General features: G+C 36.9%; 1 protein-coding gene across 3 annotated transcripts in view; it reads right to left on the reverse strand.

Moving 5' to 3' along the window:
* Positions 1-234: 234 nt before the first annotated feature.
* Positions 235-19,465, reverse strand: part of VGLL3 (vestigial like family member 3) — a 61,476-nt gene continuing 42,245 nt past the window's right edge. For all 3 annotated transcript variants that reach the window (XM_043990851.1, XM_043990850.1, XM_043990849.1), the window contains exon 4: positions 235-5,201. In XM_043990851.1, coding sequence (XP_043846786.1) covers positions 5,158-5,201 — 44 coding nt within the window. In that variant the 3' untranslated portion in view covers positions 235-5,157. The remainder of the gene's footprint in view (positions 5,202-19,465) is intronic.

Here is a 19,465-nt window from a genome sequence, read left to right on the forward strand (position 1 = left end):
GAAACTTCAAGGAAAAATGTTAGTTTACAAGGCTACATAGGTGGTTTATATAATTGAACTTCACTTGTACTTCTTATTTTATAACCTGCTCCTTTACTGAATCATATAAACTACATGGTTCTGGAATTAACCTTATTAAAAAAGAAAAGAACAAGACACTGCAATTTACAAAGATATTTATGAGTTCCTTTGTTGAATATGAAGGAAACAAGAACGCATTAACTAATTGTCAAGAAATACAGAACAAAACAAAATTGCTACATTAAAATATAATCATTAAAAATTCACATTAAATTATTTATTAAACAATGACACTTTTTAATACAAAGTTCTTCATCATTTCATATCATTTACACATATACTAATGGCAGTTCCATTGAAGGGGTGATCAGAATTGGTAGGGCCCAGGGCTGGGTGGGAGGAGTAGGGTAGTTGTTTTTATATGTTTGTTTGAGAAAATACTATCATTTGTAATTCAACTTTCAAGACCAAAAGTCCTGTTGGTGTGATTTCATAGACATTTAGTGCTGCTGAGATGTCCAAATCTTCCACCCTAGAAATGCAAACTCCAACTAGTATGAAAACTGCTTATAGATCTAACTAACTTAGAGTTACTTTGCCTGAAAATATTGCTAAATAGGTTTTCTATATTAGTTTGCAGCTTCCAAATTCAGTGGTGTAAATTATAAAATCCCCATTTCTAGGTGGCAATTCCTTTTTCCAATTGCAGTTCTCCTACTCTAGTATTTAAGAATTAAAAAAAAAAGAATCTATTGAACATTTTTGAGAATACAAAGAAAAATCCAACTTTTGTAGCTTTTAAAAATTGCATGTGTGGATTATCATTTCTGAATCAGATTTAATTTTTTAAAGGTTCTAATGATTTTCAGAAATCAAAATTAGTGATTATTGCCCTAACCATCACATAAAGATATGTACTCTATTGATCCAGAGGCCAAAGAAAGGTTCTGATCTTGATTATGTTCTACAAAATGTAAGGAATTCTCCTTCTAAAAGACTGGCCATCCACAAAAGATATCTTACCTGAATTTTTTCAAAGAATGCAATTTGCTACTAAATAGTCCTTGGTCCTCTAAATAACTTCATTTGTGTGTCTAGGGCTATTGCTTTTGGAACCATTAGGAAGCAAGGAGCCATATTGAATTATTGGAGAATATCATTTTCACTGACAGTATAAGGAGAAAATTAGTGGATGCAACTTTTTGACACTTTAAGATAAAACACCGAAGAAATATGCACAAAAACTTAGTACTATGGAAGATAAAAGACAAAAGAATGTCAATACCTTCCCATAAAGATCAATAGTAATTCTATCATACTGGAAAGACTGCCTTTGGTATAGAAAAAGCCTATCAAAAGATTCTGAAATTTCCATTGTTGTGTGAATGTTAATCTCACATCAATAATAAGACATGTTTTCATCATGGGCCCAAAAGTGCTTTAAGGTCACTTATCCAGTGACCAATATCAATGTAAGTAACATATAAGAGGAACTTACTCTTTTAGAAAGATGTGAACATCTCTAGCCCTGTAAAATAAAAGGGTTGGGCACTTGCTTATACTATGCATTAAAATTGCTAAGGTACTTTCAGTAATGCTTTTAAAAGCCTTTGCTCTCTCCTTTCTGCCTAAAAAAGGCGATCAATCACAGTATTTTTAATTGCTATCAATACCCCTTTGTAACTGGAATGGTAGTAGTGAACTCTTTCCATCCTCAGTAACAGACACATTGTACACATCTGCTTCTAATAGTTTCTTTTTTTCCTAAAACTTGAGTAAATCTGCTGACTGAGACTATTTATAAAGAATTTCCCTCCCTCTCATATGGAGATTTTTTTTCTATCAGATCTTACTACTTTTCTTCAAGCTTGCAGGTAGGCAAAGTAATAGCCAACTTTAAACGCAATTTTTTTTTTAGTTCAGCTGCCAAGAAAACCTAAAACACAATGGAGAAAGAATCTCAAATCTTGATATTCTTGATAATTTTGATACTGATTGTATTAGCTACTTGAGGCAGAACTTTGGAGTCCCTGATGAATTAAAGTAAATGCCATTAAAATCTGTAGGATCATCCACCATGCAAGGGTTAATTTTTTCTTTATAAATTGGTATATTTCAGAAACCAGAGGTTTTATTTCCCTCACCTAGTGAAAGATGGGAAATTCAAGGAGTTCTGAAAGCTTGACTTGTGAAAAATAACCAGACAACAAGGATATGGACTGTGATTGCCAAGGTGAGGAACCTCCTTCAACCACTGCAGATTGGCACCTTTTCTGCAACCTATAGCCTTAGAGAGTTGCTTAGAATATGGAGAGAGTAAATAATTTGCCCAGGGTTACCTGAACCAAGGACTTCCTGTTTAACTATATAATAACGTCTGTATTTTATGGTAGAAATGGAGAGGGGTCATTCAAGGAACACTGGTTTATGGCCTGCTTTGCCCAAATGATAGTCCGATGATTAATTAGTAATATATTGTAATCAAGGTTCTAGTGTAAATCTTTGAGTTTCCCATTGCTGAGTAGAAATGATGTTAAAATGGATGCTGAAAAATGCAAGGACATGTGCAAATGGTTAAAGTGTAGTTTCTTCAGAACATAGCTTCCACCTGCCATTCTGAATAACAGAGTCAATACAGTTAGCCAGGCTATAATTCCCGAAAGGGCAAGTCCACATCCTATTGAATGGGAGACAGCTAAGTGGCTGAGGGGGGAAGCACTGACCTTGGAGGGCATTCAAATCCCACTTCATACACTAGCATCCCTTAACCTCAGTCTCAGTTTCTTTATATGTAAAATGAGCACAATAATTAATGGAGTTAACATATGTACAGCACTTTGCAAAACTTAAAAGTGCTATGTAAATCCTAGCTATTATTATTCATGCCTATCACCCGTATATGCAAGATACCCTAACTTTGGACTATACACCAGAAATAAATGAAGACAATTCACAGGGGCATATTGTGTTAAAGTTGTGTCCAGTTGAGAAGAAGAAAATCATGAAACAGAGACATAGTAAAACAGAGGGGAGGTAAATACCTAGAACCCAAAGGATACATAGGAAAGAATACAAAGATTATAAGAAGAAAAGAAGATATCCATAAAATATAACCATAGATCTGAAAATCAGTTATGAAAACCCAGCCTAGCTAAGTTTATGGTGTTGTTTAACACACACACACACACACATATATATTTATACATATACATACACAGAAATATATGCTTCAAGCTTTAAAATGGTAATTTATTGTACTTTGAATTTCATAAGGGAGGGGAAAATGAAAAATCATCTCAGCAAACAAAACTTAGAAGTTCTTGGAGCTAATTTTTGAACTTTGCTCATCTCTGAAAGTCACCAAAGAAAGTAACAAGTCTTACATTTTTTAACCACTGAAAACAATAAGAAATACTAATGCTTATTTTCCTTTTGCAAACTCTGAAGATATCACCCTGTTGGTTGATTCTTGATGTCAGTCCATATCTATACAAATCAATACCATAAATGTGATATTTCATCTGATCTGATCTGATCTGTACCTTTCCCTTCAGAATCCTCAAATTTTCAATTTGTTAGCAAATTCTAAATCATACTGATTAATAACCCAAATCAAATTCTTCCTTGCTTCAGATAATACCCATAGGATTTCCTTAGAAATATTCACTTAAAAAAGAAAGAAAACAGTACATTTCAAGAACTGCAAAATTTATGCTGGAAATATTACAGATTATATGTATTCTCTTTCGATGGCATGGCTAGGAACTGGACCTGTGATTTCACTGACATAGGAAACTCCAAAGTGAAGACAATCCTTCTACAAATGCAAGTCAATGCCTTCTCTTCAAAAACTGAGTTTTAGGAAGTTCCTTAGAGCGATGAGGCATTGGTTAAGGGACTTATCCAAAGTCCCAGAAACAGTATATGTCAGTCATGGTTCTTGAACCCAGGCTTCTAGATTCCAAGGCAAGCTTTCAATCTACTATACCACTGCTATCTCTTATTGTCAGATAGCAGAGGGAGAAAAAACAAGTATGCAGATTTTGGAGTACGCTTATGATATAACTATTAAGCTCATAGGCTTTGTGATTTGTAGAGCACCTTGCTTACAAAACTTGCCTATTCCCTCTCCAAATCTCTCACCAGGAAAAACAATGGGACTTTATGTTACCAAGGACAGAAAATTAGACAGAATGAACCTGATTCACTGGCACTAATGGGTTACCAGTTCTCTAGTGGGCCTGTATGAATTCTGGATACAGTTATGAAGACTGGATGAGCCGGGAATATGATCATGTTACTAGAGGAAAACTCTTCAGATGATGCCAAAGAAATGAAACATTCATTTTCTGCTTTACCATGAGCATTGAAGAATTTCCCTCTGAAACCATATCTGTACCTAATAGCTACACAAGCTAGGGGCAAGGGTTTGAACATTTCAACCCTTAAAAGCACTGTCACGTGAAAACAATACCAGACTGGCTTGGCGATGGTGCTACCGTCTTTAAAATGAAAAATATCAAACACTTGAGGTAACCTGAAAAACATAGAGACACATCACATCACAGATATCTACAATTAAGCATTTTTATACATTGTTGCCAGTGCTTCTCTGAGAGCAAGTTCTTTAAACAGAACTTAACAATTTTTACAATTTTTTTAAAAAAAATACATCCCTCTAAAATAGCCCATCGATGCTAGACCACACTTTCTGTATTTCTACAAAAATAGATGCACAGAGAGCTACAAAATTGTATTCCTGAAAGGATGAGCATTGCCATTGTGGCTTGGCTTTTCCTGACAAACAAGCTGGTTTGTTTGTTTAAAAGGAAAAAAAAAATCAAAATTAAATGGAAAATAAACCATGCTGTTGAAAAGAGCAAAGAGGAGGAGAGTTGCACAGGCTCAGGTAGGGGAAGAATCAAACAAACAAAGACTTTTTTTCAATGTTCTAGGTCCCATTAAGCCTTCTCAAGTACAGGCTCCAAAACCAAAATGGCTGACTTTTCATCTTCTTCTTCTTCTTCCGTGTATATATATTCTGTCCTCATGCACAAAGAAGGAAACACTGGTGAGAGCTCCATGCCCACTGTCCTGGGGTCTCAAGTCCAGCTTTACTTGCTAATACTGTGTGCTTCAGAACCAAGGAGACTCCTTGTTCTTGTCCTGGTGCTGCAGACCTAGATGGGTAGAGAGACAAAGGAAGAGGCAAAACAGTTAAAACAAGTTGTTCTCAGAAGTGGACATACACTATATTGATCTGGAAATGTAAATAATAATAATAATAATAATAATAATAATTAATTAATCAATTAAAAGGGACGGGCATCAGTCATTCTTCTGTGGAATTTCTGAATCAGGGAAACCTGGATGATAATCCTGCCTCTACTTCATAGTTGTGTGACTCTACCAAAGTCACCTAATTTCTATTTTGTTTTTTGTTTTGTTTTGTTTTGAGGGGCAATGAGGGTTAAGTGACTTGCCCAGGGTCACTGGATTTGAACTCAGGTCTTCCTGAATCCAAGGCCAGTGCTTTATCTACTGTGCCACCTAGCTGCCCTCAAAGTCACCTAATTTCTGATTATTTCCTTCTTTAAATTGAGGGAAATAATATCTGTTATTACCTATCTCACAGGAGTGCTGTGGGCCTAAAATGAAATAAAGTACTTTGTAAACTTTAAAGTGACAATGTTGTTGCCATTCAGTTGTATCAGTCATCTGCAACTTTTTGTGATCCCACTTGAGGTTTTCTTGGCCAAGATATTGAAGTGGTTTAACATTTCTTTCTCCAGCTCATTTTACAGATAAAGAAACTGAGGCAAACAGAGTCAAGTGACTTCCAGGGTCACACAGCTGGTAAGTGTCTGAGATCACTTTTGAACTCAAGGTCTTCCTGACTCCAAGCCCAGTGCTCTATCCACTGTACCACCTAGCTGCCCTTAAAGTGATACGAACACATACACACATATACTTTTTTTTTTTGGACTGGACCTGTGGCCTAGTCTAGTCATTGGAAAATAGAGTTCTTTATGACAAATCCCCATCTACCAAAGCAGGTCAGCTCCTACTCTGCCATTTGTAGTCATAGAAAGTTACCTGGGGGCACCGAGACATTAAGAAACCTGTCAAGGGTCACACTGACCCAATATGTGTCAGAGGAGGGACTTAAAACACAGGTCTTCCCAATTCTGAGGCCAGCCCTGTTTCCACAATCCCATGCTGTTGTACATGTTATTTTTTATGCCAGTTACTGTGATTATGCCTTCTAATACCCCAAAACATTTATTCTCCTAAGGGGAGAAGATATGCCATAATTTTCAAAAAGATAATGTACTTGGCATAAGGCTGAAGCTGTTTTAAGAAAATTAGGTGGTGAAATAAGAAAGGAACTGGACTTGGAGTCTGCAAGACCTGTTCAAATCTGACCTCAGACACATACTAGCTGTGCGAACCTGAAGAAGTCAATTAACCTCTGCCTCTGTTTCTTCAATTGTAAAATGGGGATAATAATAGCATCTATCTCCCCCCAAGGGTTATTGTAAGGATCAAATAGGATAATATTTGTAAAATACTTTGCAAACTTTAAAGCACTATACATTATGAGCTCTTATCATTGACCAGGAAGCTCTGGAAACATACCAGCCCTTTGGACTTTCTTCACTGGTAAGATTTTTATCCTTTGGCAAATTGAGAAAGGTTTTGCTTTCTTAGAGAATGGATCAATAATGGAAAAAGAAATGTACAAAACAGTATCATTTCTACTTTTGAAATACTTTCCAAAAGAATTGTTGCTGATAATTGCTGGACATTCAAGCAACAATCAGCGAGAATCTAGAACTTCAGCATGCAAACTAGAGTTGTCTTTATTACATGGAACTAACAATGGAGCTATCAGATTTGTTGTGTAAAATGCCTCAAAAATGCATGCTCCCATCTATTGGATTTCTACTGCACACTGACACCTTAAACAAAAAGGGTCTATGTGTCTACCTGTATATTCATATCCAACATCTAATATTAAAGAAAACATTTGTGAAATCTAATGTGGGCCACACTAAGGAGTGTCACGGGCCATGTGTTTGCTACATACAGGAAATAGGAATGATACCTATAGATTAAGTGCTACTTGAAGTCACTATCTGTTAATCTTTGTAACTAAGGTGTGACTGGCTCAGACCTGTTTAGATTCTGTGGCAGATTCTTCTGTGGTCTGTGGCTCTTATAATCCAAACCCTAAATACCATACAGGGGCGGGTAGAAATCGAGCCTGCTGTATTGTTTTTGATGGATGCTATGTTGTTACTTTGCTGATTAAGACAATTTGCCTTGCTGTTCCAGTATATAGTTTGGGATGTGAGTGGCAGATTTTTTTCATGTCACTATTCACTGTTTAAATGGTTGCTTTAACTTACATGTTCCCCAAACAGCTTACAACAAATCCTTTTCTTACCTTAAACTTGTCAAAGTAAGACAACAGGAGTCATTACAAAAACACACATGATTAGTAAGTGTAATGGAGAGCTTAAGGTGATCTAAAAAGCACACTATGGGACTAGGAAATAGACAATGGAAAAGGTGAGATGTAGAGGCATTTGAGGTAATTATGAACACCATCTATGGACCATGGCATTGGCCTTTGTTAAAATCAGCACTGCCTGAATGAAGAAAACATCAGGATTGTCTTTCAGGGAGTCTGCTGCCACATATGGATAACAGAAACAATTTGTTCTCTCCTCTTCCCAAATAATGGATGTTGTGCATATCAATCTAAGTTTCCTGTATTCACTTTAAAATCATTTCATGGCAAAAATAATTTGCAGCCTTGAAACTATCCCAATTGAATAACCTATCCAATCTGAACTACCTTCACTGACAGTTTGCTGAGTGCATAAATATTTTTCTCATTATCGAAATGTCTTCTGAATGGCTTAGTGTTTCCATATTTGAAGACTACATCAATTTATGCAGCACTAGAAATACAATTCAGGAATGCTGTTGATAATACCAGGTAGTTTTGTTAAAGATTTTTCCCTCTCTTTAATCCCATTAAAGAAAAGCAACTGCCTGCTTGTTAGTTGGTTTGTTTTATAAGGATCCATCTGTAATTCTTATTCAATTATGACCATACTGGCAAATCAGTCTGGGTAGGCAATAGTAGCTAAGATTTATTACTTAATAATTACTGTTGTCATATAGCTTTAAAATGAAACTGTTAATTCTATCTATAATTCATCAGAGACATTTGATGCAAAGATTTTTCCCCCAATCAATGATTTCCTTTCTTATCTTGTTTTATGGATATTTGTTCATGCAAAAGCTTTTCAATTTTAGTTGAGATACTAATTGTGGGAATTGCATCTGCTATCATACAAGTTCAATATATTGTTAAGTTTAGATGAACTGTGTTTTTTTTGTTTTTTGTTCTTTTCTTTGTTATATTAAATGGCTTATTTAAGAAAGGTGAAAGTATATTAAAAAACAAATGTAATTTAAAGATAAAGAATCATTAAAAATCAATACACGTATGAATTAACATCGCAAATGTTAGACATAGGAAGGCAATATTTATTTACAAACACCTCAAAATTTGCCTGATAGAATCTACTTCCCCATCATGCCTCATTACTACAAATTCTTTGTACTTCTTTCTCTTCACCAACACATAGAAAAGCAATTCACACCAGGGCTTGAATTGTCCTCATCAGATCCTTAATGTTTTCTATTTTATTTCTCTTTGGCTGTGGGTGCTCTGAATTAGATCTGTGTTTTATATGGCCAAGAGTATTTTACTTCCTTTGTCTATAAAATGAGCAATATTCAACAATGTTCCCTATATAAAGACAGAGTCTCAATAGGAAAGCATGATGAAATTTGTATTCTATTGCTATATACTGTGGAAATTTATTTTGATTTGGGGACCCTGCCTTTGGGCTGAGATTAAAAAGTCTTAGGCTCTCAGGGGTTTTTTCTGTGTGAGGGGCTGGTGCCCCTCTCCCTCCACTTCAGCTAAGCCAAAAAAGCCCCTTGGGCTTTTCAGGACACCAGGTCAGACAGCTAGGGGGCGGGGGGAAGCCCCAGCTGCCTACACCCTGAGGGGAGCTGCCCCTGAGATCCCAGGCTTGTCCTGCCAGGCCCTAGCATAGCTGGTGCCGAGGTCCCAGGTGCACAGCAGGGGGCACAGGCCCCTCGAACCCCTCTGGGCACAGCCCTAGTGCAGCAGTTGGATTAGCTTGGCTTGTGTGGGGGCACAGAGAGCCCAAGGTTTGAGGGGAGAGAAGGAACATATAGACAGTGAAGGGGGTACGCTGGAGGACTAGGAGGACACAATGAGGCTGGAAGATTAAGAGGACAGTCAGAAGGGGGGCTGCTACAAGGACGCTAAGGAGACTGAGGCTGTGTAAAGAGGGGCTGATGGAGACGGAGAAAAGGCTAAGAGCAAGGAGGCTGGAGGATGCTGGAGCACTAAGAGAATGCAAGGAGAAGCAGGTTTGTGAGAGAGAAACACAGGGGTTGAGTACAGCAGTACGGAGAGGAAAGTTAGATGGTAAGGGGGGTGAACAAAGTGAAAGGGGCTTGGAGTTAGAAGAAAGCAGTTGAAAAGTGAAAGTGAAGCAGGGGAGTAAGAGTGAAAGTTGGAGAAAGCTGGAGCATACCCTAAGGCAAGGGGCAGCAATAGCCCTTATTGTATTAAAAGCAGACAGGTTGTATTATATTTTTAATTATTTTTTTTTTTAGTGAGGCAATTGGGTTGTCCAGGGTCACACAGTTAGCAAGTGTTAAGTGTCTGAGGCCAGATCCGGACTCAGGTACTCCTGACTCCAGGGCCGGTGCTCTATCCACTGTGCCACCTAGCTGCCCCTAAGAGGCTTCTTAATATCAATTTGGGAACCGTGTGGAGAAATTTTGTAAACAGCCCATATTAAATTAATAGCAGTCAGATAGCTAGCCAGTCAAAAGTCCCCAGATTAGTCACACAGATAGATTAGCTCCGCAGTCAGATTAGTCCCCCCAAATTAGGCCTAATCAGTTAAAATATTCTTACATTTGAATGGCAACCCAGATGGGACTTATGGCCCAATTATAATTTTTCTAAAATTATAATTTTTCATATAGTCAACGATTATATAATTTTTCAGATTAGATTAGTTATAATTAATATTTTTTTATAATACCAGTAATGAGATGATATAAAGAAATCAACCAGTACATTTAGTTTTCCATGTTTTTTATACCTGACCAGGAGGATACAACATGGATCCCAATGTTAGGGATAGTTGGGGATAGTTAGGGATAGTATGCTGGAACTCAAGCCACAACCCACCCCACACTACTTTCCTTTAGCATTATTGGCACTTCAGAAGTGATAAGGTCATCCCAAATGTGAAATAATATAAGGTATTAATAGAGACTTTCCCTTTCCCCACAGCTTCCTTTCATAAAATCCTCCATCATAGAACTGTCTTTTCATATAATGATCAAAATTGAGGCTTGGAGGCAGAAAAGGGGGATAGTTCCTCACCACCAAAGGGATATGGACCCCAAATCTTCACATCTGGTAATTTTTATTAGGAGAGGTTAGGGATACTTTGGTTCAATTCAAATAAAAAGGTATACACATGGGGCAGCTAGGTGGCACAGTAGATAGAGCACTGGCCCTGGAGTCAGGAGTACCTGAGTTCAAGTCTGGCCTCAGACACTTAATACTTACTAACTGTGTGACCTTACTAACTGTGTGGCAAGTCACTTAACCCCAATTGCCTCACTAAAAAAAAAAAAAAAGTATACATACTCATGCTATTTAGTACTACTTAGGAACAAAAAGTCAAATGTGCTTGCCTCACCCCATTCCTATATTACATAGTGGTTCTCTACTAAGATGTAGTAAATGAATGTGTCCTATTATATGATATATTAACTATCATAGCATATTCAAAGAACTAGTTGGGAACTTTTTAAGGGTTGGCTAACTGAACAAACATGGCACTGTTACTAGTTCATTTGCTTATCAAGTCTTTCTCCAAGTTCATAAACAGTCTAGTGGATATGAATATCTCAGAGACTACCTTCTCAGTGATGATTTTGTTGTTGTTCATTTGTTTCAGTCATGTCCAACTCTTTGTGACCTCTTTGGAGGTTTTCTTGCCAAGGATACTGGAGTGGTTTGCTATTTACTTCTCTAGGTCATTTTTATAGATAAGGAAACTTAGGCAAACAGGGTTAAGTGACTTGCCCATGTTCACACAGCTAGTAAGTGTCTGAGTCCAGATTTGAATTCAGGAAGATGAGTCTTCCTGACTCCGAGCTTGATACTCTATCTACCACACCAACTAGCTGCCTTATTATCTCAGGTAGTCTCTGTCTAACCAGTTCATTCTACCTCAGCCTAAGTTGAGGAACATCTTTCAAATTTCAGTGGCCTTCACCCTCTCTCATTCCCAAATTGTGCATTTATTAGTTTGGACATGAATCGCTGTAAATGGCCACACATTTTAATAAAAATTTCAAATAGCACAACAGCTCAAATAAGCATATAATGGAACAGACTTGCACTCACTTTCAGGCTGTGATGGGGGTGGGGGGAAGGGAGATAGAAGTGGGGAAAGAACCTCTTTCTCCTTACATGTCCTCTTACTAATCAGAGGATAAATGTGAAGTGAAAGGTGATATGGAATCTATTCCAGTGGACTCATCAACCTCTTGCAAGTGCCTGTTTCCAGTTAGCTTGGAATTTCAACCTGCCTTCAGTCTCACCTGATTGTGCTTTTCCTTGACTTCAGACAGTTTCTACCATGCCCTGAGTTCTCATTTCCATTTGTTTTCCTGCTTTCTGTCACAGTAGCAGCATCCAGATCTCATTCTCTCCCATCCCCTCTGTGTACCTTCTCTGTATCTCAGCCATATGGCTTCACAGTGGAAGTTTCTTCCAAGATCAAAAGCACTTAGAAACGTGGAGGATTCTAGGGAAAATGTCCCAGCGCCTATGCAGACACTTCCATTAAACCCAGTAATTCTCCACTATAACATCTCTGTGAGAGGTATAACACTATAATTTGTCCAGAATTTTTCTCTGATGAATTCATCTCAAACAAAATTTATTAAGCATTTGTGATGTGCAATTTGCCTAACCTCTATTTTCCTGCAAATAACTTTCTGACTTATTATAAGCTCTTTGAGGGGAAGAGATGACTTTTTATCTTTTGCCTCTTTTTGTACCCTCAAAAGTGCCTAAGCACATAGTAGGTACTTAATGTAGAAGAGAACTTAATGCCTTCATATGCAGGTGAAGAAACTGAGACCTAGAAAAGTGAAGTAACCTATAGTGTTTCATCTTAGTATCTTGTAACAGAGTCAGGATTTTAACACAGAGCCAGTCTTGTCACTCCACCAATCTTCCTCCAAACCATATCGTACAAAAAACCAAAAAACAAACAAAAAATAACCCCTCGAATCATATTGTAAAGAAGATCTGCATCTCTCTCTTACTGTACAACACCCAAGGCTGACCTGTGTTTCAGGAGGTGCTTAATTTTTTTTTTTGTTAGAAACATCAAAGTAGATTATATTTATTTAAAATTTATTTATACTTATATATTTTTTTAAAAAACTACCAATACCTATGGGAATCTACTCTTCAAATTATAGTTCTCTTCTAGTTTTATACTCGATATTCCTAATGACATGATAGAGACTAGATTATTCTTATACCTGGAATCAATCACCCTTAAATATTTTTATTTTGTAAAACTCTTATTGTTAATGGTAATAAGAATGACCTTCTACCAAAAGCTATTACATAAACTCCATTTAGCTAATAATTTTTTAATAAGATCTATAAGGGGAGGGTAAGAAATAGGGGGGTAAGAAAAGGAAAAAATAAAGTTATATTCAGTCTATGCCTTATGGATTTATGATTAGGTCATGGACACTATTTAACAATTTTGCAGGTCCTCCATTTTTAATGCTTCCGAGCTGAGTAAGCGTTGTTTTGTTTTGTTTTTCAGGGCAATGAGGGTTAGGTGATTTGCCCAGGGTCACACAGCTAGTAAATGTCAAGTGTCTGAGGCCAGATTCGAACTCAGGTCCTCCTGATTCTAGGGCTGGTGCTTTATCCACTGTGCCACCTAGCTGCCCCCAAGCATTGTTTTTAAAAATTATCTCAAAATATTAAGATATATTCTAGTGGCATCTGTCCATCCATCATGACCCATGAGACTTTTTTTACCTTTATTGAGACAGAACACAGAGTAAAGATTTTAAGAGACACTCTCTCTACACACACACACACACACACACACACACACACACACACACACACACACACATATAGCTGGGCAGATAAATAACTTATTGGCAGAGGAGAATTCTGGGTCCCTAGATTGCAATAAAGCTTTCTATAGTCTCTGTTTGGATTACAATAATAGTCTCCCTGTTAGAAAATGTGTTTAAAACTGTCTGAACTTGTTAAATAGACTTTAAATTTTGATCTAAAGTGGGACACAAAACATTAACTTTTAAAGTAAGAATGACTGGAGCTGATGTCACTAATATAGTTTAATTTATTATGTTATTGTATAAAGTGTAGCACCTGCACACCTGGGGGAAGTTTTGAAGCAACTAGTCGTTCAAGATCCAGGTGTTTCCTCTCTCACATTGTATTTTCAACCTTACATATCAAGTCACCTTGAATCAGCTATTCATTTAGACACTTCTATCCCACCAAACAATATAGAATCATGGGATCATGGATTTAGAGCTAGATGACACCTTAAAGCTGATCTAGTCTAACCCCTCAGTTAACAAACGAGGAAATTGAGACCCAGAGAAGTTGAGAGATTTGCCTAAGGTCACATAACCCGCATAGTAAAACACTGAATGAAGTCAGAAAGACCTCAGTCTGAACCTCTATTTGAGGAAGCACCCAAAACCGTCATGCTTCTTCCCAAACTGGCTGAGCCCAGTGACTCCCTGGAGTACTTCTCAAACTTTCTCTCATTCTGGCACCTTCCTCAACTCTCCCCCATTTCAGTTCCCTTTTTTGGACTATGTTTCTTTTTGTTTATATCGAAAACCCCAGTGTTTTACCCTACTGAGGAACCTAGGTGGTCCAATAGGCAAGAACACTGGACTTGGAGTCAGGACCTGACTTCAAATGTTCCCTCAGATATTTACTTGCTACTTTATGCCAGGCAAGACATTTAACGTTTCTGAGTTTCAGTCTTCTCATCTGTAAAATGAGGATAATAATAGCAGCAACCTCACAGGGTTGAGGGGATCCAATGAGAAGACTAGTACAATGTTTTGCAAACCTTACAATGCAAATATAAATACTAGCTATTATTCCTATAAGCACGATGCTTACCACATAGTTAAATACTCAATTTCCCTTCCTTCCTTGATCCCTTCCTTGCACACTTAGTATCTGTGTGATTTAATTTCACTGTCCCCGATTCCTCAACTACAAAATGAGGGTGTTGGGATTGATTACTAAAGTCCCCTCCAGCTTTACATCTATATGACCACCATGCTGCCCTCTCTATCACCATACATTATACACATCATGTTCCATCAACCTCCATATATTTCTAGATTTCTAAATGGAAGGTTAAATAGGAAATGTTTTTAGAATCAAGTTTCACCACAAAGCTAAATCATTCCTTTTTTTTTTTAAAAAAAAAACATTCATGTTCAAATGCTGATATATAAGACAGAAATCATAGATGAGTAATGCTTATGACCATTAAAAGTAAGATTTCATTCTGATATTTAAAAAACACAAAATGGTTGAGATCACATTAGATGACAGAAACAAGTATAAATAAATGGATCGATAGTATCTATCAATTCATTGAACTAACAAAATTAAAGATAATTTGGAAAACTTCAAGGAAAGAGGAGAGAAAAGAGAGAAGAAAGAGGGAACAGGAAAAAGGAAAGAGGGGAGGGAAGGGGAGGAGCCTAATAAAACTTCCACAGATTTTCTCCTAGAATTGGAGAAGAGCAAAACCAAAAATTTCCTGGATTAACTTGATGTAACTGAAACCACAAGTTATAGTACTCTCTGGAGATTATAACTATCCAAACATCTGTTGAGTAACAAATAGTGCCAAATATGTATCTTTAAAGAGGTTTCTAGGTTATACAGAGACACTTTATGATCCAGGAAACAGATAATCCAACCTAAAGAGGAGTTAATCTGGAACTACCATTTGTCCATAAAAATATAATTAAGAACACAAGAGGAAAACAAGAAACCTTACACCTGGAAGTAGAAGCTATAAAAAGACACCTGAATAAAAAATAGACTTCAAAACTACAATAATTCAAATGCATGGTTTCTTCAAATTGAGCATATTTATCTCTATAAATTATTAAATTCAAATAAATGGTTCAGCTTTCAGAAATGAAAGAGATCAAAGAGATACACACTTAGAAACCTCAAACTTTTGTATATATTAATAACTTCTTAAAGAGTTGAAAGATGCATGATATGGTGAGCATAGAATAATTGTACATAAATATGAAATGATTATAACCTAACAGGAAGAAAATGACTGAAACCTGATTTGGGTGTAATTTTGACATCAGCTTATATGTTTAAAATCATCAACTAGTTGGAGAGCAAAGATCAAAAATATCAACAGCAAAAAGCAGAAAGAACAAAAATGAAAAGAGGGCCTATTACTGCAACAGCTTCAAACTAACCAATGCAAAAAAGCAACTAATGTTATAAAAATGAAGTGAAAAAATACCAAAAATATTTATTTCATCAGCATTTCTTGCAAAATTCTGACCAATGCATAACAGTTGCCACAAAGAAAAAGTCAAGGAAACACTAATAGAGGAAAGTAAACACTTTATGCAGGAAACACCAGAGACAGAGCAACACCCATTTACTAAACATTTAGAAAGCAAATTCACTTACTAGACATTTCAGAGAAAAATGGTTAAGGATTACAAGTATAAGGATTATGAAGAAGATGATAAAAATCAGTGAAAGTGAAAACATATCTATAGAAAGCTTGGTGTCAGAATCAAATAGTCACAGTATAAGTTTCATAGAAAAATGGCATGCAGACAACAAATTGATGCAAAATGAAACAGATTTGCCAATGCTACTATTATAATCTATTCCTATAATCAATGATGAAGAATTACCCCATTTGAATGATTACATCTTGGTTAATACCCAGAATATGCTGGGGGGTGGGGAGTGGAGGCTGGAGGGAGAGAGGAGTGAGAAATAGAAATGGAAATTAAGAAAATGAAATTAGAAAAAAGTATCTAGGACAGATCACCTGAGGTGAGATGATCTTAAAAGCCGTAAGAATGACATTACAAAATGAAGAGATTAAAAAAAAAATGGAGGAAACAATGTGATTTTAGTAGTCTAAAAGACAAAGCTAGGTTCCAGGGATACAAAAACAAAAGGAAACAGTCCCTGCCTTCAAACAGTTCATAATCTAACTGGGGCAGATAACATCTAAATATATAGCTATATACAAAATAGAGACCAAGTATTTTGAGGCCAGTGATATAAAGGCTAACAGCTGGAGATCGGTGAAGACCTGCCATAGAAAGTGGCACTTGAGCCAAGTTACAAAGGAAACCAGGGATCCTGAGACACAGAAGTGAGAAGGGAGTGTATTCTAGATATGAGGAAAATCAGTGCAAAGGCACAGATATAGTAGATAGAGTACCCAGCATGAGGAATATCAACCAGGCCAATCTGACTGGAGGGGAACACTGAATAACACTGGAAAGTAGGTTAGTTCCAGGTTGGTGATTTGAATACCCAAAGAGAAAAATTTATATTTTATCCCATATATTTAAGGCACCACTGGCATTTATCAAGTGCAGGAGTTATATGGTCAGGTAACTCAGTTTTTCAGCTATGTAAAGCATTGCTTGGAGTGGTAAGAAACTTGAGGCAGGTCCACAAGAGGAGAGATGAAGCCTAAAGTAAGGTTGGGGATTATGTGAAAGTACAAAAAACAAACAAACAAACAAACAAAAACCAATAGGGTGTGGTGGAGGCAAGAATGAGATTTGAAGACAAGATATATGGGGTAAGTGAGAGGGAGGAATAGAGAATGACAATGGAGTTGCAAATCCGGAGATAATAGTAAATAGAGATAATAACCCTGGGTGATTTGGAAGCTCTTAGTGCCTTTATCTATAAAATGGAATAAAATGAGTTTTAGGGGAAACATAATATTGGGGTGAAAAATTGAGATTAACACAAAGGTTGAAAAACTCAAGGACTAAAGGGTGGGAGTACCCACAACAAAAATAGGGAAGTTTAGAAGAGGGATGCATTTTAGGGAATAGATAATTAGTTTGGGATGCATTGAGTTACTGATATCTATGAGCTTTCCAGTTCAAAATTTCTACTAGGCACTTGGAAATAAAAACTGGAGCTCAAAAAGGGAGATGAGAGCGGGAAATATAGATCTGAGTATAGAGATTATTAAAACTCTGTGGGTAGATGAAGTACCTGAGAATTAAAAAAAAAAAAAAGAAAAAGAAAAGAAAGAGAAAGGAGTGCCTAGGATGGAGGCTTGAGTACTCCACAGTCAGGTGGACCAAGAGATTACAGTGTCATGAAAACAAAATATGTTTCAAAGAACATTTTAGAGCATCTCAGACAAGGGTACTGGAGGTGGGAGGAGGATTGTTGTTCAACAATTTCAAGTATTGCCGAAATGTAAGAAAGGATGAGAATGAGAAAAGACCAGTTTGCATAATTACAAGATTATTGACGACTTTGATCATGTCAGAGCCCAGAAGCCAGTGAGAAGAAAGGAAGTAGAGACCATGAGTTTAGATAACTAACGTTTTCAAGGAATTTGACTGAGATGGAGAAGAGAAGCCAGGCATAACAGATTGTAGATAAAAAAGTGTGCTATAGCTAGTTTGCACCAGCTCATGAAAACTGATGATTAAATGTTCAGTAGGAACATTCATAACTTGGAAATCAGCAAAAGCTAAAAATCAGACTGTCTAGACTTAAAAAAAAAAAAAGTGGTGATGTTAGTAATACAGATTAAACTTAAAAGTGTGCTGTGTGCATTACTTTTCCAGAAAGTTTGTTGTTAAATATTTGCTAACACACCAGTAAGTTTCAAGAGCCCATGCTGCTGCTGTGTTTATTGTTTGTTGAATGAACAACAACATTTGATTCAATAGAGCAAAATATAACCTTCTCAAAGTACTGGGAGAGTGTCCATCCCAGAAGGAGGACTCTAGCAACTGGGAAAGATCCTATGTGGATTCATGAATAAGAATAGTGAAGGATTACAAAAAAACCCAACATAGATTGGTAAGAATCTGTTCTCATGGAAAGAATACTCACTTATGGCATTATTTGGAGGTTTTTGGAGTGATTGTGTTAGAAGCTTTGAGATCTTACTCAGCCACACACACACACACACACACACACACACACACACACACACACACACACACACACATTTGCAGGGCAATGAGGGTTAAATGACTTACCCAGGGTCACACAGTTAGTAAGTGTCAAGTGTCTGAGGTCGGATTTCTTTTTTCTTTCCTGTCTCCTCCCACATAATAATGAAAACACAAAATAGATTCAAGGAAAAATTCAAGATGTAATAGCACAAAAGCCTTGGCTCACATGGGCTAATATATGAAGACCTTGAACTCTATCAATTAAGTCATTAAACACAAAAAAGTGATAATATTGGTATTTTATACCTTCATTTTCAAAGCCAATTTCAATTCTGGAAACCAAGGACTCCATCCTATTTATGAAGAATATAATAAGGGACATAGGTAACCACAAAGAATATGTGATTTCTAAGATGTGGACATTCCCTTTAATTATGCAGATTCCAACTCATTTGGAATCTTCTTTTTCTTGGTTACTCTTGTCCATATACCCCCAGAAGGCCTCCATAGAAGATTAGATTTAAAAATACTCTGTAGATACAAGTTCCATATTTATAAAGTCCATCCATTAGCCTTCACTCTTACATGACCAGCCCTCTTCTTTTACTAGGGGTAGCTAGGTGGTGCAGTACATAGAACACTGGTTCTGAAGTTGGGAGGACCTGAATTCAAATCTCACCTCAAACATTTACTAGCTGTGTTACCCTGGGCAAGTCACAAATCCAAATGCCTTAAACATCCAAGGCCATCTCCAGTTGTCCTGGACCCAGATGGCTCTGAAGGAGAGAAGTTGGGTGACCTTGCACAGCCCTCCATCACTTAAATCCAATTCACTGTAAATCATGACATCACTCAGATGTCATGGTCCTCTTTGAGAATGAAGGAACAATAACTTCTTTTTTTTTTTTTTTTAGTGAGGCAATTGGGGTTAAGTGACTTGCCCAGGGTCACACAGCTATTAAGTGTTATGTGTCTGAGGTCGGATTTGAACTCAGGTACTCCTGATTCCAGGGCCGGTGCTCTATCC

This window comes from Dromiciops gliroides, chromosome 3 (genome assembly GCF_019393635.1).
Source record: "Dromiciops gliroides isolate mDroGli1 chromosome 3, mDroGli1.pri, whole genome shotgun sequence".
In the NCBI taxonomy this organism is placed as follows: Eukaryota; Metazoa; Chordata; class Mammalia; order Microbiotheria; family Microbiotheriidae; genus Dromiciops; species Dromiciops gliroides.